The following is a 23,917-nucleotide window of genomic DNA, read 5'->3' as shown; positions in this document are numbered from 1 at the left end:
GATTATTGACCAAGACTAGTTTCCTTTCCATTGGTCCCTATAATGTATTCAAAGAGGATGGTAAACTGTTCGTTATCCTTGATGAAATATTTCTTTCGTTTGCACACCACTTCCTTCGGGGTTGGCAGAAACGTCTGGTGCTTTTGACACGAGTTAACTCGCCGTTATCTTAAGCCAGAAAGATGGAATTAATTAAATCAAAGATTCGCTGAATTTGTTCCGTCACGATGGCACTCTCCTCGAACATCGGGTCAAGATTTCAATCTTTTAATTGTACCTGTCAAGCAGTTTGTAATTATTACGATGAAAAGCCGTTCTTCGCTGTTTTCGTAACACTCAGACTTACGGCGGATCGGTGATTAATTGCCGGTAGCTCAATTACGGGTTATTAATTAGAGTTCTGTTGCTCTTTGTGAGTTTTCGGGACGGGAGCTGTTAGAATGCATATTGCAGTGGGAGGAGAGATCGTTACAAGTTTCTGGGTACTTTGTAATTTTTATTTACTGTTGGTATTGATACTTTGTAGTTTGTAGTTTCGAATAATAAGGCTGGTCGTTAAGGAAAGTATCAGATTTCAAGGATCGGGTTTCTGGTGTCACGTATTAAGTTCCAGGTATCAGGTTTAAGGTATTAAGTATCAGGTTTCAGGTATCACGTATCAAGCTTTAGGTATTAGGTTTCAGGTATCATGTATCAAGTTCCAGGTATCAGGTTTCAGGTATCACGTATCAAGCTTTAGGTATCAGGTTTCAGGTAACACGTACCAAGCTCTAGGTATCAGGTTTCAGGTATCACGTATCAAGCTTTAGGTATTAGGTTTTAAGTATCATGTATCAAGTTCCAGGTAGAAGGTTTCAGGTATCACGTACCAAGCTTTAGGTATCAGGTTTCAGGTATCACGTATCAAGCTGCAGGTATTAGGTTTCAGGTATCACGTATCAAACTTTAGGTATCAGATTTCAGGTACGATGTATCAAGTTCCAGGTATTAGGTTTCAGGTATCACGTATCAAGCTTTAGGTATCAGGTTTCAGGTATCACGTATCAAGCTTCAGGTATTAGGTTTCAGGTATCACGTATCAAACTTTAGGTATCAGATTTCAGGTACGATGTATCAAGTTCCAGGTATCAGGTTTCAGCTATCACGTATCAAATTCCAAGTATCAGGTTTCAGGTATTAAGTATCAGTTCCAAGTATCAGGTTTTACGTATCAGGTATCAGGTTTCAATTATTAAGTATCAAGTTCCAAGTGTCAGGTTTCAGGTATCGAGTTTCAGGTATCAAATATCAAGTTCCATGTATCAAATATCAAGTTTCAAGTTTCAAATATCAAGCCTGGTCGTTCGAAGTGAAATTTATTTAGATACAGTCCACTTATACTCGTTGGGAATCTAATGATTCGCGTCGTTTAATCGTCACTTAATATTGCTGACGCTGCGACGCGCATACACTTAGTTCTTAACCCCTTGCCTTATGATTTATCAGGTGCGTCAGTCGGAACTAACTGATCACAGCTACAATATTAAACCAGAGAAGAAAAGTTGAAGTGTTATGTCAATTTTGTATTCGGCAATCCTTGACCGTGCAAATTATAATTGGACTTAAACTCCAAATTGAAGCGTATTCAAAATTCGAGTAAGATTTGTCACGTTTGAAGCGTGCATGTGTGGGTTGAGTGCGTCATGAGTATCTTGAGTGCGTCATCTGTAGCTTGACTGCGTCATCTATAACTTGACTACGTCACTTATAGTCTGAGTGTCTCACTTGGAGCTTAAGTGCGTCATGTGTGGGTTCAGTGCGTCATGTGCAGATTCAGTGCGTCCTATGTAGCTTGAATGCGTCATCTGTAACTTGAGTGCGTCATTTCTAATTTGAGTGCGTCATGTGTCTATTGAGTGCGTTATTTCTAACTTAAGTGCGTCGTGTGTATATTGAGTGCGTCACTTATAGCTTGAGTGCGTCATGTATCGGTAGCTTCAGTGTGTCATGTGTTTATTGAGTGCGTCATCTGCAACTTGATGATGTCCTGTGTAGTTTGAGTGCCTCTTTTGAGTGCGTCTCTTATAACTTGAGTGCGTCACTTATAGCTTGAGTGCATCACTTATAGCTTGAGTGCGTCACTTATAGCTTGAGTGCATCATATGTATGTTGACTGCGTCATCTGTTGCTTTGCAAAAATTGCAAACTTTGAAGGCTTGCTATTCCTTAACAAATTCGAAACTCTCAGAATGATGACTTAAACCCTCCTTAATTTCACATGAACTACAACATACGTTAATTATAGCAAAATCGCAGATGGCGTCCAAAAGTGATCGATTTGACGTGGAATAACCCTATAGCAAAAAATTTGAACTTACAAAAGTTGAAAAATTCAAAGATCAGCAAATTTCAGTATTCCAAAATCCAAGAGTACATAAATGTAGCAAATAAAAAATTATGGTATATATATAAAATGTAAGCGCGTGGCATCGAAGCGTGGCACGCTAATCGCTGCGTTCCAGCTCGTCGAATCGTTAGCGCATGATATATATTATCGCGAGCTACGAAAGGGTTGAGAGGAGAAACGAGGCGCGACAAGAAGCGTGTGTAGAAAAGCAACACGCTAGTAATCTTCCATTTTATGGCCGAAGACAGCACGTTGGCGAAGCCGTTGCCAAAGCTATTTCCAGGCAGCGCTGACTTTGCTTCGTCGACTCTCGGGTTTCTCCTCAGCTGTTCATCGCATCGGGATCCGCGTGCACCCTCTTCACTTTGTATCTCTCTCTCTCGCACGCTCTCTCTATCTCTCTCTAATACCATCAGACGTGGCCAAACGTCCGTTCTTATGGTTTCGTCGAATTAGTTTCAAGCGGCGTCGCGCAATTGTCAGAGATAGAGTCACAGAACGGCTCTTTAGGACGGCAATTGCCGTCTGCTGACGATAGCTGTACGTGAATACTAATTGCTGTCGCACTTATGATCCTCGATTACACCGTGATCCGCGATTATTGCACTCGTTCTCGCGGCTGCACTTCCGCGATATCGTTTTCTTTCGCGATCACCTTGGACTGCCGCTTGTTAATTCCCTCATTTTCTCTACACAAAGTTTTTATATCATTTTTTATGGAGGATTGTAATTGAACATTTTTTAACTTTTAGATTTTTGAAATGTTGACAATGTAGTTTTATAAATTAAAGAATTGTTAAATACCCAAATTATTAAAATCTTTAACTTCAAATTTCAAAAAGAATTTAATTTTTTTAAGTTTCTAAACGTTCAAAATTACGCATCTTTAACATTACAAATTCCCTAGACATTAAACTTGTAAATTCTCAAGTATCAAAATCCCTAGACTTTACACTTCTAAGTTCTCAAGTATAAAAATCTTCAGTTTCTCAAATCTTCAAATTTCTCAAATTTTTACCATTTTATATGTTAAACTTCAAAAATCTGAAATTTGAAATTCCCTAGACTGTGAACGTCTGAATTCCCGAATCTATAAATGCTAAATATTTCAAATTAGAAATTCATTAGACTATAAACCTTCAAATTCCCAAATTCCTAAATTCTAAGTATCTCAAATTGAAAATTCCCTAGACTATAAACCTTTAAATTCCCTAACTCCTAAATTCTAAATATCTCAAATTAGAAATCCCCTAGATTATCAACTCCTATATTCCCAAATCCCTAAAGTCTAAAAATTTCAAATTAGAAATTCCCTAGATTATAAATTACTAAATTCCCAAATCCCCAAATTCTAAAAATCTCGAATTAAAAATCCCCTAGACTATAAACCCCTAAGTTCCCAAATCCCTAAATTCTAAAAATCTGAAATTAAAAATCTCCTAGACTATAAACCCCTAAGTTCCCAAATCCCTAAATTCTAAAAATCTCAAATTAAAAATCCCCTAGACTAAACCTAGATAAACCTTCAAATTCCCAAATTCCTAAATCCCCAAAGTTTCCAGACGCTCCTAAACAATCAAATACCTAAATCTTCAGCAGTCAGCACTTGTCCCCCTGTTTCAATAACGAATAAATAAACTTGCGAGCACAGACTACTCTCGTAAAATCCACGAAACGAACCGATACGGTCCACAGCTTTTCCGTGTTTCGTTTTGAATTAGAACAAGGTCTTCACCTATGAATCATTCTATTTCGAATCGGGTGAACACGCATTTACGTTTGCAACTGTAAACTCGGCTCTGGATGTAATCCAATACGATGCACACGATTCAAATTATAGCCAGATCATACTGATGTATCGTCATATCTTTCTTTTCGTACCGTTTCGGTAGCTGTCAAGGTTCAGTAATAGAGGGTTAATAAATACAGAGTTACCTCTCGATTTCTGAACTTGGGTTTCGTGAATTTATGAGGTTCGGTTTCTTACATTTAGTTGTTTGCATTTTGTGGATTTAGCAGTTTGCATTTTTCAGATTTTTCAAGTTCGTAGATTTTACAAAATTTGCTGGTTTGAATTTTTCAAATTTTTCATTCATATTTTCAGAGTTTCAATTTCTTAGATTTCCAAGTTCTTAGATTTCGAAATTTAGGTTTTTCAAATTTTTGAGGAATTAAATTTTGAAATTTCAATTTATCAAGGTTAGTAATTTGTAAATTTCAGAATTCAGATTTTTCAAATATTCAAATATTTAGTTACAAAATTTCAATTTCTCAGATTTCCTAATTTCGAAATTTAGATTTCTCAAAGTTAGTAATTTCTAAATTTCCGAATTTCAAAATTTCAATTTTTCAAATTTCCTAATTTCGAAATTTAGATTTCTCAAAGTTAGTCATTTCTAAATTTCCCAATTTCTCAAATTTCTTAATTTCGAAATTTATATTTCTCAAAGTTAGTAATTTATAAATTTCCCAATTTCAAAATTTCAATTTCTCACATTTCCCAATTTCAAAATTTCAATTTCTCAAATTTCCTAATTTCGAAATTTAGATTTCTCAAAGTTAGTAATTTCTAAATTTCCCAATTTCAAAATTTCAGTTTCTCAAATTTCCTAATTTCGAAATTTAGATTTCTCAAAGTTAGTAATTTCTAAATTTCCCAATTTCAAAATTTCAATTTCTCAAATTTTTTGATTCCTAAATTTCAATATTTAGGTTTTTCAAATTTCCTGATTCCTAAATTTCGATATTCCAACTATAAAAATATACAATTTAATATTTGCAAATTGTTCAACATTCAACATAATAATAATATTAAATTGTTCAACACTGAGTTGAAAACAGAATACCTTAAAAATAGAAAGAAAATGAAAAATGAATAAGTTTATACTCAACAAAAATCACCAACAAATGTTCCCATAAAAATATACAATTTAATATTTACAAATTGTTCAACATTCACCATAATAATAATATTCAACTGTTCAACATTCAGTTGAAAACAGAATATCTTAAAAATAGAAAGAAAATGAAAAATGAATAAATTTATACTCAACAAAAATCACCAACAAATGTTCCCATAAAAAAATGTACAATTTAATATTTATAAATTGTTCCACATTCAACATAATAATAATATTTAACTGTTCAACATTCAGTTGAAAACAGAATATCTTAAAAATAGAAAGAAAATGAAAAAGTTTATACTGAACAAAAATCACCAACAAATATTCTTATAAAAATATACAATTTAATATCCCTAAACAATTTACCATCCTCAATTTCTCAAAGTCTACAAAAGAACCCCCAGTCTACAATGAAGACCCAAACATAATTTTCCTAAAAATAGCGAAAAGTAATGAGTCCAATGAAAAGTAACATGTTTAACGAAAAATAACGAGGTTAACGAAAAGCATCGATAACATATGTGATCCACATCCAGATTGTGTGAAACCGCGATGTTAGTGTAACGTTTATTATTTTGGATGCAGTAAAAAGGAGGAACGGCAGCAACGCCCGTGGGCCAACGATCAAGATGGAGATGACTCATTAGTCCAACCGAGTCGTTTATCGAACATATGGTTAAGATAGATTGATACGCTAAACTTTCGACCTATCGGATACCCATTACACGCGATTAACAGCAGATCTGTTATCAGCCGCGATTAATCTACCGGCAGCCACTAATTAAACAACGAATGTTGATTAAAGCGGTTGTGACTGCAAGACGTTTCTCATGTAACGTACTTCTCGAATGCAATTGCGGGAATTTGAGATTTTGGTACGGTTGGGTATTTTGGAGTGGTGGAATTTTGAAATTGGAGCATTTGGAGAATTTGGATGGTTTGAACTGTTTGGGAAATTAGGGTTTTGGGTGTTTGGAGTGGTTGAAGGTTTTGGGAGTTTAAGATTTGGAGTGGTTGAAGTTTTTGGGATTTTAAGATTTGGAATGGTTGAATTTTTTGGAATTTTAAGATTTGGAATGTTTCAAATTTTTGGGATTTTAAGATTTGGAATGGTTGAAGTTTTTGGGATTTTAAGAGTTGGAATGGTTGAAGTTTTTGGGATTTTAAGAGTTGGAGTGGTTGAAGGTTTTGGGATTTTAAGATTTGGAATGGTTGAAGTTTTTGGAATTTTAAGATTTGGAGTGTTTCAAGTTTTTGGGATTTTAAAATTTGGAAATTTAAGAATTTGATGGTTTGAGTATTTGGGAATTTAAGAATTTGATGGTTTGAGTATTTGGGAATTTAAGAATTTGATGCTTTGAGTATTTGAGAATTTAGAAACACCACAGTTTGAGTATTTGGGAATTTAGAAATTTAATTTAGTAATTTAGTACTTAAGAAATAAAAAAGTGTAGAAATCTTTAATGTTGGACATTTGGAAATTTGGTAATTTATTAATTTACAGACAAAAAATTTAAGAATTTAGAAAAGAGTATTTTGGTAATGTAGAAAATTAGTAATTTAAAAATATAAAAATTTGTGAAATTGATAATTTCGTAATTTGGTAATTTTATCATTTTTTAGTTTGATAATGTGGTAATTTCATAACTTGATAGCTTGGTAGCTTGGTAACTTGATAGTTTACTAACTTGATCACTTGGTAAATTGATACCTTGATAACTTGGTAAATTGATAGCTTGATAACTTGATAAATTGATAGTTTAACAACTTAGTCACTTGATACCTTAATAACCTGATCACTTGGTAAATTTATAGCTTGATAACTTGATAAATTGATAGTTTAACAACTTAATCACTTGATACCTTAATAACTTTATCACTTGGTAAATTGATAGCATGATAACTTGGTATATTGATAGCTTGGTAACTCGGTAATTTGATACCTTGATAACTTGGTAACTTGATACCTTGGCCACTTGATAAATTGATAGCTCGACAACTTCGTAACTCAATACCTTGATAACTTGCTAGTTTGATACAGTGATAACTTGATGACTTGGTAACTTGATACCTTGGTAACTCGATACCTCGATAACTTGATGTCTTGATAACTAGTAACTTGAAACCTTGATAACTTGATGACTTGGTAACCTGAAACCTTGATACCTTAGTAACTTAATATCTTGGCAACTTAACAGCTTGATAAGCTGGCAACTTGATAACTTGATAATTTAACAATGTACTAATTTATAAATTTCATAATACAGTAATTTCTAAATACTAAAATCTACTGCCAAACAAACCTAACCATTTGTCGTTCCCCAAACCACCTTCCAATCCCCATATAAAACCATCCCCAATAAATGAACCATCCACACCACTTTCCAACAAATAATCCCCATAAACATCCACACCACTCCCAAAAAATAATCCCCACATGCACCTCACTCACCAAAAACCAAACCCCACAACATCCACCCCCAACCCACACCCCCAAACCAAAAAAAAATTCTCCCAAAAACGCAACATCCAAAAGTACTAATCGTCGACGATTTCCTATGTCGCACAATTACCAAACAACAAACTCTCGAACGAATTGCAGCTGTATTAACATAAGAATGGCCTCCGGGCCGGGGTTAAATATGCGCAGGGTCCACGAGGGCGCGTGTAAAAAGAAAAGACGCGAAAAAAAGGCGCGCGGGAACGAGGAGGTAAAAGAGAAAGAGCATAAAAGAGAAGCGGTGCCGTTTCGTTTCCGTATTCCACGGTGTCGGCATTTTTAAGTTAATTACCGGCACGGTAAAAAAGAGGTCTGCCCAACTGCCGGCTCCGTGAGCGAACAACGAAACTCTAAAGCGTGCATTGTGCACGCGCACTAATGTATGTACTGCCCCAAAATCGCGATACTTAACGAAATTCCGGTGTTTTTGCATTCGCGGACGCTGGATGAATAGGGATCCTTGTAAATGAGATTTCTTAGAAACGCTTAACACAGTTCCTTGTTTTTTTTTACACTCGAAAAAAAGGGAGAGAACAAATATCACGGATGACGACTCGATGTGGGTCAAGCTCGTGTCCGGATTTGCGCGACGAATTCACCGGAATTTTTATGCCTCGCTGATGAAAAACAAATTAAACATGTAGCGAATTCTCTGACGGGTCCTTTGAATTTCGCAGCTTTCGGTCTTCTATGGCGTTGTCGTAGATTATTCATGGAAATTTATTATATGACGGATGTTCATTTTTTATTTGACGAAAGAGCCGGAGAGGTAATTAGGATGTGCGATGGGGACTTGATACTGTTGGGAGGTGACTGATTTGTGCGCTTGCGTTGGTGTACAAATTTATTTTGGAGGGTTTGGAGGTACTTTGGGGGGAAATTTGAGGATTTGGAGGTTTGGAGATGTGGGGATAGGGGACTTGGTAATTTAGGGGTTTGGGGATGTGAGAATTTGGACATGTGATGATTTGGACATATGATAATTTACACATGTGAGGATTTGGACATGTGAGTATTTGGACATGTGAGAATTTGGACATGTGAGTATTTGGACATGTGAGGATTTGGACATGTGAGTATTTGGACATGTGAGGATTTGGGGATGTGAGGATTTGGACATGTGAGGATTTGGGCATGTGAGTATTTGGACATGTGAGGATTTGGACATATGATAATTTGGACATGTGAGAATTTTGACATGTGAGGATTTGGACATGTGAGGATTTGGACATATGATAATTTGGACATGTGAGTATTTGGACATGTGATGATATGGGGATGTAAGAATTTGAGAATATGAGGATTTGGGGATGTGAGGATTTGGACATGTGAGGATTTGAACATGTGAAGATTTAGGGATCTTGAAATTTGTAGTAATTTGATAATTTAGAGGTTTGAAGGTTTGAGACCTTGCTAATTTGAGAATTTGACACTTGAGAACTTGGAAATTTGTTGATTTGGTCATTTAGAAATTTAGAACTGTAGAGATTAAGGGATTTGAAGCTCTGGGTATTTGGTGCTACAGAAACTTGAAAATTGGAAATCTTGATAATTCTGCATTATAGAATTTTAAGAATTTAGAACACATTTGGAAAGTTGAACATTTGATCACTTGATAATTTATAAATTTAGAAGTCTGAAAACTTGATTATTTAAGAATTTGACAATTTCAGAACTTGCAAAGCTGGTAATTTTACAGTTTAGGAAATTCGTAAGTGTTCAACACTATAAGTGCTCATTTTCCAAATTACCTTTAAAAAATTTTCAATATTTTATAAAATCTTCCATTCTCTAGCTAGAAATACAGATAGACATTGATCAGAAAAAGGTGATAACTAAAAAAGAGTTAGATTGAGTTGTGGTTAGTGTATTCAACGCTAAATCTATGATGTTTACACTTCTATGAACAATGAAATCCAACAGTTCTATTCACAAAATTTATTTTCTGAAGATATACATATAACTCATTTCCTTCACACATTTCACTTACTATCATACCAACTTCAACACGTTATACTACACCAACGATATGTTATGTCAATCTTGACAATTAAAAATAGAATTTATGATAGCGTTGTATACAACACTTCGATTTTTAACCCCGTCGAATGAAAAGATTAAAGAGTCCTCGAAAATTGTATAGAGAAGTTTGTTCAAGAACATCTGTTAGAAGAAAACACGAAAACATTGAACCGTGCTGTTTCACACAGGCCAAATTAATCCGTCTCTCGACTTTCAAACATCGTCTCCTACCGGTTGTTTAGTCGAAACTTCGTGTATTCCGTCTTCAGTCTGTGATTGACCTTTGTGTGTTCTGTACGACGCTCGCGACTCCTCAATGCAGGACTACGACGTTGCAATGAACGAATTAGCCTATTGTCTTGGTAAGTTGAGTCTAACCTCTAATTAATTAACTTTGTGTATTCTGATATAGGAGTTTTTAATTCTGGGATTAAAAACTATTTAGCGATTTTTTAATTCTGTAACTTGTGGGATTTTCGGATGAGGGACTTTGAGTGATTGAAATTTGGGATTTTTGGGGATTCGTGGGATTTTTGGGACTTTTAGGGTTTTTGGGATTTTTGGGATTTTTGGGATTCTTGGGATTTTTGGGATTCTTGGAATTTTTGGGATTTTTGGGATTTTCAGGATTTTGGGGATTTTTAAGATTTTTAGGATTTTTGGAATTTTTTAGATTTTTGGGATTCTTGGAATTTTTGGGATTTTTAGGATTTTTGGGATTTTCAGGAGTTTTAGGTTTTTTAGAATATTGGGAATTTTAGGATTTTTAGAATATTGGAAGTTTTAGAATTTTGGAATTTTTAAGATTTTTAGGATTTTTAGGATTTTGGGGATTTTGGGGATTTTGGGGATTTTGAGGATTTTAGGATTTTGAAATTTTGGGATTTTTAGGATTACCAGGATTTCTGGAATTTCTAGGATTTCTGGAATTTCCAGGATTTCTAGGATTTCTAAGATTTTTATGATTTTTATGGTTCTTAGAATTTTGGTATTTTTGGGATTTTTAGAATTTTTAGAATTTTTAGAATTTTTAGAATTTTTAGAATTTTTAACATTTTTAGGATTTTTAGAATTTATGAATTTTGAAGCTTGATGACTTTAAGACTTGAAAACTTTGGGATTTATAGACTTCAGCACTTTGAATCTTTTTTATGGCTTTGGAATTTGAAGGTTTATGGATTTAAAAATTTTGAAATCTAACGATTTTGGGATTTTAGAGTTTTAGAATTTTAGAGTCTTTGAATATTAGTGTATTAAGTATTCATTGAGTATTGATTCAATTTTTGAAATTTTAAGAATAAGTACTTTCTTATTTGAGATGTCTGGAAATTTTTAATATTCAAACTTGATATTCTTTGAATTTTTAAATGTTCAAATTTGATGTTCTTTAAATTTTTCAATTTTCAAATTTGACGTTCCTAAAATTTTCAAATTTAAATTTTGAAATTTTTCATTGTTCATACCTAAAGTTCCTCTACTTCACTTTCAAACTTGAAAATTTTCAACATTTCTAAATTTTGAATCTCAAAATTACAGAATTTCACAATTACACTATCTCATATTGTTAAAATTACAGTTTCAAAAAAAAACCTGAGCATGACATGATTCTAAAACCTCCAACTTCTTTTCTCACCCACTCCAAACAATTACATCAAATCCACCCATATTTTCCTAACTAGCTAATTAACCAATCAAACCATCCTTCCAAAATATATCAGATAAACCTAAAAAAAAAAAAAGAAATCGCATATACTATTCTCCAGCACGTCAGGACTTCGTTAAACTGGAAGCAGGCAACAGGCGGTTTTGTAGCTTCGTTAACCCAGTAACCGGGTGAATAGACGCGAAATAATGAAATGCGATGTAAGAGAGGGACCGGAACCGTAGCGTATTCGCGGTGAAAAAGAGCAGAGCCGGTTACTGTTTCTTTGGAAAAAAGCATTCTCTCTCGACAACACCTCCGAAGGATATTTATATAACCCAATTTCCGAAGCGTTCCACGATGGTGAATAGAAACGAGGCTCGCGACTGTTCTTTCGTATTCCGTTGCACGGAAATATTTGCCCGGGCAAACACGACCTGATAGTTTCACCATTAAACGGGGCGAACAAATTTTTTTTTCCAGCGCAACTTTACGGTCCGTTGCAGTGGAAATCTTGAACTGCTGCTCGGTTCGACCAAACCTGCATTTTAGAGCTGGAGGATATACATGGTGAAAGTTCTGGTGAGTCAATTAATTAATAACACTTCTTTTCGTTTGTTTGCCCGGGTAATTGTACCTTCCACTCTTTTTCTGGTACTCGACATTTTCTACGTGATACCGGTGCATTTGCGAAACTGTGACATAGGAATTTTTAGGTCTTTTATTCCTGCAGATGTTTAGCTTTTATCATTTTTCTCAGTATTTGAGCTTTTTGCTTTCAAAGCTGGAAATATTCAAATACCTGCATTTTTGAAATTGTAAATATTCAAATCCTTCAATTTTCAATCACAACTTCTTCAACTTTCAAATTATAGCTCCTCAAACGCACCAATTGAAAATCTCAATAATTCTAACTTTAAAACTTTCATACCTTGCAAACCTTCAAAAATTTCTGTCCATCCGGCTTGTAGCAAGGAACGTTAAAAATTTCCAAATGCACAAGTTCGATCATGGAAAAAATCGAACGAGTTCGATAAAAAGTTCATTGTACCCGGGAGTATTCTTTCCATTCAATCACCGGGATGCCCGGTACGGTTTCAAGCTACAATATGTTTGCCCGTATTATTCGAAGACATGAATGTACATTGCTGTTTTACAATTTTTAACATGTCGATCCGTATGCAGCAGAAAACTTCTTGTTTACGAGTAAATTTTACGCGTGCATCTCTGTTATTCCGTTCGTTGCAGCAGGAAATGCAGTCGCTTTCGGTTGAAACGCGTGACATGGAAACGTTGATACACTTTTGCAAAGTGTTCCACTGAAATATCTTCTTCTTTCTTGCTCGTCATGGTGTATCAACTTCGTCGTGAATCTTGTTCTTTTGGACGGAATATTGTGACTTTCGATTTGCTTCTTAGATTAATGGATATATTGAAGCAGTAGGATTATTGGAGAGAGGTTAGATTCGAAAGGAGTGATATGTGGACTGTGTCTGTACTTAAATCACATATGACGGACTAAATACACACATGACGCACGCAAACTATATGTGACGCACTCAGAAGATACTCAATGGACTCATGATGCACTCAAGTTACAGATGACGCACTTAAGTTGCAGATGACGCACTCAAACTCAAATTATATATTACAAACTCAAGTTAGACACGACGCACTCAGTAGATAAATGACGCACTCAATAGATACATGACGCACTCAACAGATGTATGACGCACTCAAGCTATAAGTGACGCACTCAAATTACAAGTGACGTACTCAAGTTATAAATGACGCACTCAAATTAGAAAAGAGGCACTCAAGCTACACAGGACGCAGTCAAGTTGCAGATGATGCACCCAAGTTACAGATACATGACGCACTCAATAGACACACGATGCACTCAAGTTAGAAATGACGCACTCTACAGACACAGGACGCACTCAAGTTAGAAATGTGGCACTCAAGTTACAGATGACGCATTCAAGCTACATAGGACGCACTGAATCTGCACATGACGCACTGAACCCACACATGACGCACTTAAGCTCCAAGTGAGACACTCAGGCTATAAGTGATGCACTCAAGTTATAGATGACGCAGTCAAACTACTGATGACGCACTCAAGATACTCATGACGCACTCAACCCACACATGCACGCTTCAAACGTGACAAATCTTACTCGAATTTTGAATACGCTTCAATTTGGAGTTTAAGTCCAATTATAATTTGCACGGTCAAGGATTGCCGAATACAAAATTGACATAACACTTCAACTTTTCTTCTCTGTTTTAATATTGTAGCTGTGATCAGTTAGTTCCGACCGACGCACCTGATAAATCATAAGGCAAGGGGTTAAGAACTAAGTGTATGCGCGTCGCAGCGTCAGCAATATTAAGTGACGATTAAACGACGCGAATCATTAGATTCCCAACGAGTATAAGTGGACTGTATCTAAATAAATTTCACTTCGAACGACCAGACTTGATATTTGAAACTTGAAACTTGATATTTGATACATGGAACTTGATATTTGATACCTGAAACCCGATACCTGACACCTGACACTTGGAACTTGGTACTTAATAACTGAAACCTGATACTTGATACCTGAAACCTGATACTTGATACCTGAAACCTGACACTTGGAACTTGATACTAAATAACTGAAACCTGATACTTGGAACTGATACTTAATACCTGAAATCTGATACTTGGAACTTGATACGTGATACCTGAAACCCGATACTAAGGCTTGATACGTGATACCTGAAGCTTGATAAGTGATACCTGAAACCTAACAGTTGGAACTTGATACTTAATACCTGAAACCTGATACCTGGAACTTAATACATGATACCTGAAACCTGATACTTGAAATTTGATACTTTTTTTTAACGACCAGACTTGCTATATGAAACTACAAACTATAAAGTATCAATACCAAGTGCAACTGCTAAGGGTGTGTCATATGTAACTTAAGTATATCATTATGTAGCTTGAATGCGTCATATGTTGGTTCAGTGCGTCATGTGCAGGTTATTTTTATACTGTATATCAAGAAAGACTTCAAGTATGTAAGTCAGCAGATTTTATGCTGTGACTTCGTTATAAATTACAATCTTATATTTCTGATCAAGGTCCAAAAATTAGAACACAGTAATCAGAATGTTAATAAACTGATATTCAGATAAAGACAAATGAATTTAGTTTCCAATTTGAGCATCAAGTTGTAAGAAACGAAAATTTGGTAGATGAAAAAGGTATCGAAAGGTAAGGTAGCGAGACGACAGGGTCGATTCGAATTTAATTAAGTGAACCACCATAGGCAATTTGGCAGGATGCTCGCATTACAGAAGCAGCCGTTAATCGGATGAAGTCTGCGGTCTAGGAGCAGTAGATATCACGATGCTATGAAATGTCTTGAGATCTCGCGAGGGTTCTTCCTCCTTTTCACCCTTTCGTGAAACCTTGATGCACACCCCTTTTCCTCTAACCAGCCCTCCTGCCATCTTCCATGCGAATATTTGACTTTCAAATAGCAGCCAGCCGATATAGTACGTTATAACCAACCACCACTCCATTTCGAGAAGCAATTCCCGCTAGCTGACGAATAGCCATTACTACAGACTAACGATAACTCGATTCATGCGGGAAACGCTACTAGATTTTTCAACGCCGTTTACGGTATTCACAGTTATTTCCTCAACATTCCATTCATGCTTCTCGAAAAACGGAAATATCGCGACGGTCAGAATTTTTCGATTATTTGTGAATTGATGTATTTTTATTAGCGAGGTGTATTTTTGTTAAGGCGATGTACTTTTATTAATTTGTCAGCTGTAAAATAACCACTGCTGATAATTAAAATCAACAGAGAAATGTTTATTTTATATTCATACGTATTTCAGTATGAAAAACTGGACTTCTATATGTCAACTTCTGAAAATTCTAGCATCTACTGAACCATCAAATTTTTAAATTTTCAAAGACTCAACCTTCAAATTTAGAAATTCGATCTCCAAATATTGAAATTTCCAAGCCTTCAGCTCTCCCAATTTTCAAATCCACAAATTTAATACTCTAAAAACACCTCAGTCACGCCAGTAAATTAAATATCAACTGCTTCGCAATTAAAGAATTAATAAAATCGACAAAAGTGAAAAAATAACATCATCGTACAAGTCGAATCAGCCCTCTGAATAATCAACGTCTTCTTTATTTATACGTCTGATAATTTTTCATTTTCGTATTCAGCGCGAACTTTATCATAGCTGATACGATCATGAATATTCATAGAATCGAATATCATGGGATGAAAAGAGCACAGAGTCGTGTTCAATATTTATTCGTATTTAATACTACGTCTCCTCTGTAAATCATCCTTCATGATGACAATCAGCGTCTTCACGTTCTTTTTATTATTACAACTAATCTGCTTTTATTATTAGGTTCATGTTACTCTAAAGTATTTATTTTTCGATAATCTTCATTTGCAAATATGGACACTAAGAATGTACAGCGCGCATATTTTTATAAAAGCAGTCTATCCTTCAAAATTTAGATACGGAAGGTCATATAAAAATCCTCAAGTTTGTCAAAGTATTTGCAACCCCTTATATCAATGCATAATAATAACATAAGCAATGCAAAATTCCACATAGCTCAGAATATAAAAAATATAAAAATCCTGAAGTTTGTCAAAGCGAAATTTGCAACCCTCTATATCAATACACCCCTTAACATCAATGTAAATAATATAACCAATTTAAAATTCCACATAACCCAGAGGCTGAGGTATATAAAAATTCTCAAGATTGTCACACTGAAATTCACAACCCCTTATTTCAATACACCCATCAACATCAATGTATAATAATACGACCACCATAAAAATCCACATATGTCAGAATATTAAATATATAAAAATCCTCAAGTTTGTCAAATTGAAATTTGCAACCCCTTATATCAATACACCCCTCAACATCAATGTATAATAATACGACGATCATAAAAATCCACATATGTCAGAATATTAAATATATAAAAATCCTCAAGTTTGTCAAATTGAAATTCACAACCCCTTATATCAATACACCCCTCAACATCAATGTATAATAATACGACCACCATAAAAATCTACATATGTCAGAATATTAAATATATAAAAATCCTCAAGTTTGTCAAATTGAAATTTGCAACCCCTTATATCAATACACCCCTCAACATCAATGTATAATAATACGACGATCATAAAAATCCACATATGTCAGAATATTAAATATATAAAAATCCTCAAGTTTGTCAAATTGAAATTCACAACCCCTTATATCAATACACCCCTCAACATCAATGTATAATAATACGACCACCATAAAAATCTACATATGTCAGAATATTAAATATATAAAAATCCTCAAGTTTGTCAAATTGAAATTTACAACCCCTTATTTCAATACACCCCTTAATATCAATACCTATAACATGAATAATAATACCAATACAAAGACCACATAAGCCACATCCAAGCAAGAATTCAATCCCCTCTCAAACAAATAACCCTATCAGCACTTTTTCACCGTGGAAGCGCCATTAGCCGGTGTTTCTGAGCGATAAACTTTCGCCCTCCAAAACTTCGATTACAATTCGCGCGACGAAAAAAGGAGGAGCTCGTGAAACTAATTCCTGGATTCGAATCGCGTGTAACGGTTCCCGGTCGAAAACAGAAGGCAAAGAAGCGTCGTGTAATCGATTCTGGGAGGGGGTGAGACACTTTGTTTTCAGGTGGACGGCTAATGACGAAGGGTGCTCAGGTGGAAACGCAACCTGTTCTCGACTATTTTCACTCGAGAGGCGAACGTGATTCGATTTAACGTATTCCGATTGAAAGTTTTTTTCGTTCGCGGCTGGTCAGGCACTCGGCTGCTGTTCGAGCATCCGGTGACAACTCGGCGCGAGTAATTTCCGTTTGATTAAGGAACCTTTGGGGTGGCCGGAGAAAAAAGCCCGATCGTGTTGGGACGCTCGGAATCCAATATTCGTGGCGGAGCTGGCACGTGTGGGGGAAAAAAATTCAAGGGAATAGTTCCTTTTCGACCCCTGTTCGCACCCTCCGTAACCCCTTTCTGCTCTAATTAAACGGAATTCGAACTTAATCTTGACGACCAACTTCTCCGGTAACGGCTCGGAAGAGATTTGTTACGAGTACCTGTATGATCTACGACTTCCGGCTCTGCAGATCGGTAGATTGAAAAATGGCTAATCGTGATTTTAACGGAAATCAGGGGTTTAGTCGGATTGTGATGTTTTTTATCACAAAAGTTATTTATTTTGGGTGGGTTTGGGAGTTATGGGGGTTCTGAGAGTTATGGGTGGTTATAGGGTTTAATTATTAATGTTAAAGTTATGGGGGGTTAATTGTTAGTGTTCGAGTTAAGAGGGCTATAGGGGGTTAATTGTTAGTATTTAAGTTATGAGGGTTATGGGAGGTTAATTATTAGTTTTAAGTATTAATTTTTAATTCATTCTGTCAATTCATTCTGTAGATGATGCACTAAAGCTACACATGGTGCATTTGTACTACTCATGACGCACTAAACCTATATGTGACACACTCAAACTACATATGACGCACTCAAGCTGCACGTGACGCACTCAAGTTACAGATAACGCACTTAAGCTATAAGTGACGCACTCAAGTCATACATGACGCACTCAAATTACAGATGACGCAGTTTTATTACTCATGACGCACTGAGCATATTATATGACGCGCTGAACCTATTATGTGACGCACTAAACCTATTATATGACGCACTCGAACTACATATAACGCACTTGCAGTACTCATGACGCACTGAACCCACATGTGACGCACTTAAGCTACAGATGACGCACTCAAACTACACACGATGCACTTGTACTACTCATGACGCACTCAAACTACATATGACGCACTCAAGTTACAGATAACGCACTTAAGCTATAAGTGACGCACTCAAGTCATACATGACGCGCTCAAATTACAGATGACGCAGTTTTATTACTCATGACGCACTGAGCAGATTATATGACGCGCTGGGCCTATTATATGACGCATTAAACCTATTATGTGACGCACTCACATTACACACAACGCACTTGTACTACTCATGTCGCACTGAACCTTTTATATGACGCACTCGAACTATACATAACGCACTTGTAGTACTCATGACGCACTGAACCCACATGTGACGCACTCAAGCTACAGATGACGCACTCGAACTACACACGATGCACTTGTATTACTCATGACGCACTCAAACTACATATGACGCATTCAAGCTGCACGTGACGCACTCAAGTTACAGATAACGCACTTAAGCTATAAGTGACGCACTCAAGTTAGACATGATGCGCTCAAAGTACAGATGACGCAGTTTTATTACTCATGACGCACTGAGCATATTATATGATGCGCTGAACCTATTATATGACGCAGTAAACCTATTATGTGACGCACTCGAACTGCACACAACGCACTTGCACTACTCATGACGCACTGAGTCTATTATATGACGCACTCGAACTATACATAACGCACTTGTAGTACTCATGACGCACTGAACCCACATGCGACGCACTAAACCTATATATGACGCACTGAAACTACACATGACGCACTCAAGCTGAAAATGACGCACTAAACCTATATGTGACGCACTGAAACTACATATGACGCACTCAAGCTGAAAATGAAATTCACTCAACTCACATAATCAAGGTTCAAACTTGACAAATCCTACTTGAATTTTGAATACACTTCAACTTGAAGTTTGAGTCTTATTATAATTTACGTCATCAAGGTTCCTGAAAGTAATATTCCAATTTTTCTCATAGTAAATACCTCTGTCTTATGCAACTACCAAAAATATCATAGATCAAGGGGTTGATATCAAATTTGCAATATAAATAATTTGTATTATAAATAAATCGTAGAGTAAAAGAAAATGTGAACTTGGTGCCAGCATGGAAGATGTAAATGATGTTTTAGAAGTATTTGCGCGAATATTATCGAGGGGGTATAATTTTCTTGATTATAGCAACAGTAGTGGGCGCGTATAAGAGCTCGTCAACGATGAATAATGATAATCACCAGTTATCGGCGGATTTCATAGATAAATTGGCTCTGATGGACAGCTGTTGCCTGGTAATTGTATTTCGCTACAGCTTGCAGCCATTCTGGCGGTGAGAATTTCTCGCGTCCATGCACACGCATATGTGTAATGTCGTGTTAGAGTTTCCTCCAGCTATCCTATCGAGAAAATATGTTACAATGACACGGAATCATAATTATTCATCTCCTCTGCAAAATTATGCTCATGTGCGTTATAAGCTATGCAGTATAAGGTATACATGTATCGTAAGTATAACTTCGTTTTGTAAAATCAAACATCAACTTCATTTTGTAAAATCAAACATTAACTTCATTTTGTAAAATCAAACAGTAACTTTATTTTATTAAATCAGCCAGTAACGTCATTTTATATAATTCACTAATAATTTTATGGTATAATATGCACAAGTAAAAATGTATAACATTAAATTCATTTTGTAAAATCAAACAGTAACTTTATTTTATTAAATCAGACAGTAACATCATTTTATAAAATTCTTTAATAATTTGATTATATAATATGTACAACTAAAAATGCATAACATCAACTTCATTTTATAAAATCAAACAGTAACTTCATTTTATAAAATCAAACAGTAACTTCATTTTATAAAATCAAACATTAACTTCATTTTATAAAATCAGAGAGTAAAATCATTTTACAAAATCAGCGAGTAAAATCATTTTACAAAATTCATTAAAAATGTCCTTGTACAATATACACAAATAAAAACATGCAAAAAAATGTTTCAACAAACTTTGAATTTTCCTGAACATTTTCAATGTTCCAACTAGATATTCATCCGCAAAAGCACATTACACGATCTACCCCCATAATCTTGAAAGTATCCAGCACGTATACCCGGAAAGAAAGAGGTTGGTAATTTAACGATTCTCGCGTGGAAACGTCCTTAATTATGCAACGCGTGTTTTTATGTCCGTGGCAACGCGTACTCGCAAAAATTCTCCGTAATTAAAGGTGCACAAACAGAACCCCGTCAGCAGGGGGAGATTTCTAACGAGATTATTATGGTGGACTCTGCTCTCGCGCGGGGTTGCTGCGCGAAATTGTTCGGCACGGTTTGTTCGCGAAACGTACAAGCTTTTTTTCTTTGGAGCTTTTTGGAGCATGGCAAAATCGCGGTCGCTGTTCGTTCATTGTCGTCGGGGAAGAATCAACCTTTTTATTCGCCCGAAACCGGTTTTTTTTTCTATTCGTTTAAATTCGAGTAACGGGAACAGAATTAACAGTTGCGACGACGTTGCGACTGCTGGATATTTAGGGATAATGGGGTTATTTAAGGGAAATGGAGGTAGGTCGTTGCTAGGGGTTTGTTGACCTCGTGGGGGTCAAATTTGGAATTTTTGGAAATTTCAGGATTTGGGAAAGGACAAAGCGGGGAAGGGACAATTTTGAATTGGTCAATTTAGGAATGGGACAATTAGGGGAATGTGACAATTTTAGAATTTCAGAATTTTTTAATGTGACATTTTGGGAATGTAACAATTTCAGAATTTCAGAATTTTTTAATGTGATATTTTGGGAATATGACAATTTCAGAATTTCAGAATTTTTAAATGTGACAATTTTGGGATATGACAATTTAGGAATAAGACAATTTGAGAATTTAGCAATTTGGAGATGTGACGATTTAGAGGTGTGACAATTTGGGAATTTAACAATTGTAGTAATGTGACAATTTGGGAATATGACAATTTTGGGATGTGACAATTTAGGAATAAGACAATTTGAGAATTTAGCAATTAGGAGACGTGACGATTTAGAGGTGTGACAATTTGGGAATTTAACAATTGTAGTAATGTGACAATTTGGGAATATGGCAATTTTGGGATGTGACAATTTAGGAATAAGACGATTTGAGAATTTAGCAATTTGGAGATGTGACAATTTAGAGGTGTGACAATTTGGGAATTTGAGAATTGTAGTATGTGACAATTTGAGAGTATGACAATTTTGGGATGTGACAATTTAGGAATAGGACAATTTGAGAATTTAGCAATTTGGAAATGTGACGATTTAGAGGTGTGACAATTTGGGAATTTAACAATTGTAGTGATGTGACAATTTGGGAATATGACAATTTTGGGATGTGACAATTTAAGAATAAGACAATTTGAGAATTTAGCAATTTGGAGATGTGACAATTTAGAGGTGTGACAATTTGGGAATTTGAGAATTGTAGTATGTGACAATTTGGGAATATGACAATTTTGGGAATGTGACAATTTAGAAATAAGACAATTTGAGAATTTAGCAATTTGGAGATGTGACAATTTAGAGGTGTGACAATTTGGGAATTTGAGAATTATAGTATGTGATTATTTGGGAGTATGACAATTTGGGAATGTGACAATTTAGAAATAAGACAATTTGAGAATTTAGCAATTTGGAGATGTGACAATTTAGAGATGTGACAATTTGGGAATTTGAGAATTGTAGTATGTGACAATTTGGGAGTATGACAATTTGGGAATGTGACAATTTAGGAATAAGACAATTTGAGAATTTAGCAATTAGGAGATGTGACAATTTGGGAATTTGAGAATTGTAGTATGTGATAATTTGAGAGTATGACAATTCTGGGAATGTGACAATTTAGAAATAAGACAATTTGAGAATTTAGCAATTTGGAAATGTGACAATTTAGAGGTGTGACAATTTGGGAATTTGAGAATTGCAGTATGTGACAATTTGGGAGTATGACAATTTGGGAATGTGACAATTTGGGAGTATGACAATTTGGGAATGTGACAATTTAGGAATTTGAGAATTGTAGTATGTGCCAATTTGGGAGTACGACAATTTCGGGATGTGACACTTTGGAAATTTTAGAATTTTAGTATGTGACAATTCGGGAATTTTAGAATCCTGGAATGTGCCAATTATGAAATATAGGAATTTGGGGATCTCGAAATTTGGGGAATTGAAATATCTTTCTCAAAAGAGCAATTTGCTGGGCTTGCACGTGATTTTGTGACACGGTGACGAAAGGTTCTGTCGCATTAAACGCTATAAGTTTAGATTTCGTTGCTCGATTCGATTGATATGTTTTGTAGAGGAGGTATACTGTTTTCGATAAATGCCAACTTAACGTGAAAGTTGAAAAATTATAAAATTTGAAAACCACAAAAGAGATGAGTTTGTGTTTGACAGGAAGATAAAAAGAAGACAATATCGCAAAAGACAAAGAAAGAGTCGATAGTCTCCATAAAGAAATATGCAAATGGAGAAGAGAATTTTGAATGAACACGACCTTAGAGACGAGCTTAAATGTAATTAATCCCACATTGCTTCTCCTTTCATCCTTCTCCTTTTCACCCTTCCAACAACGACCTAACTTCCATCCACAACCCTCTTTCGAGGTAGGATTGGTGCATCAGGAAGGATGGTTTTACCGCGACGTTAACTCAATATCTTCGTCATCATGCCACGATCTGTTCCTTTCATCCCGTTTCTATCTCGACACCGAGACAAATGCTCGAATAATGTCTCTGATAAGGTGAAATTCAAACCTTCTCGCGAAATCGACACGTCAATATTCCGGAACTCTCATATTTCGAGATCTATGAAATCCTTCAAATCTTTGCGTTTTAGTATATCTTCAAATTTCATGTTCTTTAATATTTATATTCATGGGACACCTAAGTCGTATATCTTCACATTTTTACGACTGCATATTACTGTGGATGTGGACATCCACACTTGACCACCCAGACCATCTCTAGACCTTCAAGACAAGTTACAAAGTTTTGAGACAACTATAGTCTTCAATTCATAGGTTTTCAAACTGGCAAGGTGAAGAGAGGTTACAAAATTTCGAAGACCTCAAACTCCCAGATCTCCATATTTGATCCTCCACTTTTGAAGCAACTACATGCACTGGGTCTTATATTTACAAATTTCTTGCATTTCAAATTTTTATATTTGTAAATTTCTAGGTCCTCAAATTTCTGCAAGCGTAAATTGTCACATTTGCAAATACTGTTATTCTCAAATTTTCACATCCCCTAATTTCCACATTCACAAATTCTCACATGTTTAAATTGTCACATCCCCAAATTTCTAGGACCTCAAATTTCTGCAAGCCTAAATTATCACATTTGCAAATACTGTTTTTCTCAAATTTCCACATCCCCTAATTCCCACATTCATAAATTCTCACATGTCTAAACTGTCACATCCCCAAATTTCTAGGACCTCAAATTTCTGCAAGCCTAAATTGTCACATTTGCAAATACTGTTATTCTCAAATTTTCACATCCCCTAATTTCCACATTCACAAATTC

The 23,917-nt window shown here is 35.5% G+C and overlaps 1 protein-coding gene across 7 annotated transcripts in view; it reads left to right on the top strand.

Moving 5' to 3' along the window:
* Window positions 1–23,917, top strand: part of LOC100881697 (uncharacterized) — a 497,276-nt gene that overhangs the window by 277,487 nt on the left and 195,872 nt on the right. For 5 of the 7 annotated variants that reach the window (XM_076535026.1, XM_076535021.1, XM_076535020.1 and 2 more), the window contains one exon: window positions 11,937–12,035. The exons of 1 other annotated variant lie outside the window; for it this stretch is intronic. In XM_076535026.1, the coding sequence (XP_076391141.1) occupies window positions 12,021–12,035 (15 nt within the window). In that variant the 5' untranslated portion in view covers window positions 11,937–12,020. Of the gene's footprint in view, window positions 1–10,085; window positions 10,174–11,936; window positions 12,036–23,917 lie in introns of those variants that run through there. One more of the 7 variants, XM_076535023.1, reaches the window with a different exon arrangement.

The sequence above is a fragment of the Megachile rotundata genome, chromosome 8 (assembly GCF_050947335.1).
Source record: "Megachile rotundata isolate GNS110a chromosome 8, iyMegRotu1, whole genome shotgun sequence".
Classification (NCBI taxonomy): domain Eukaryota; kingdom Metazoa; phylum Arthropoda; class Insecta; order Hymenoptera; family Megachilidae; genus Megachile; species Megachile rotundata.
This window is presented reverse-complemented; position numbering and strand designations above follow the sequence as displayed.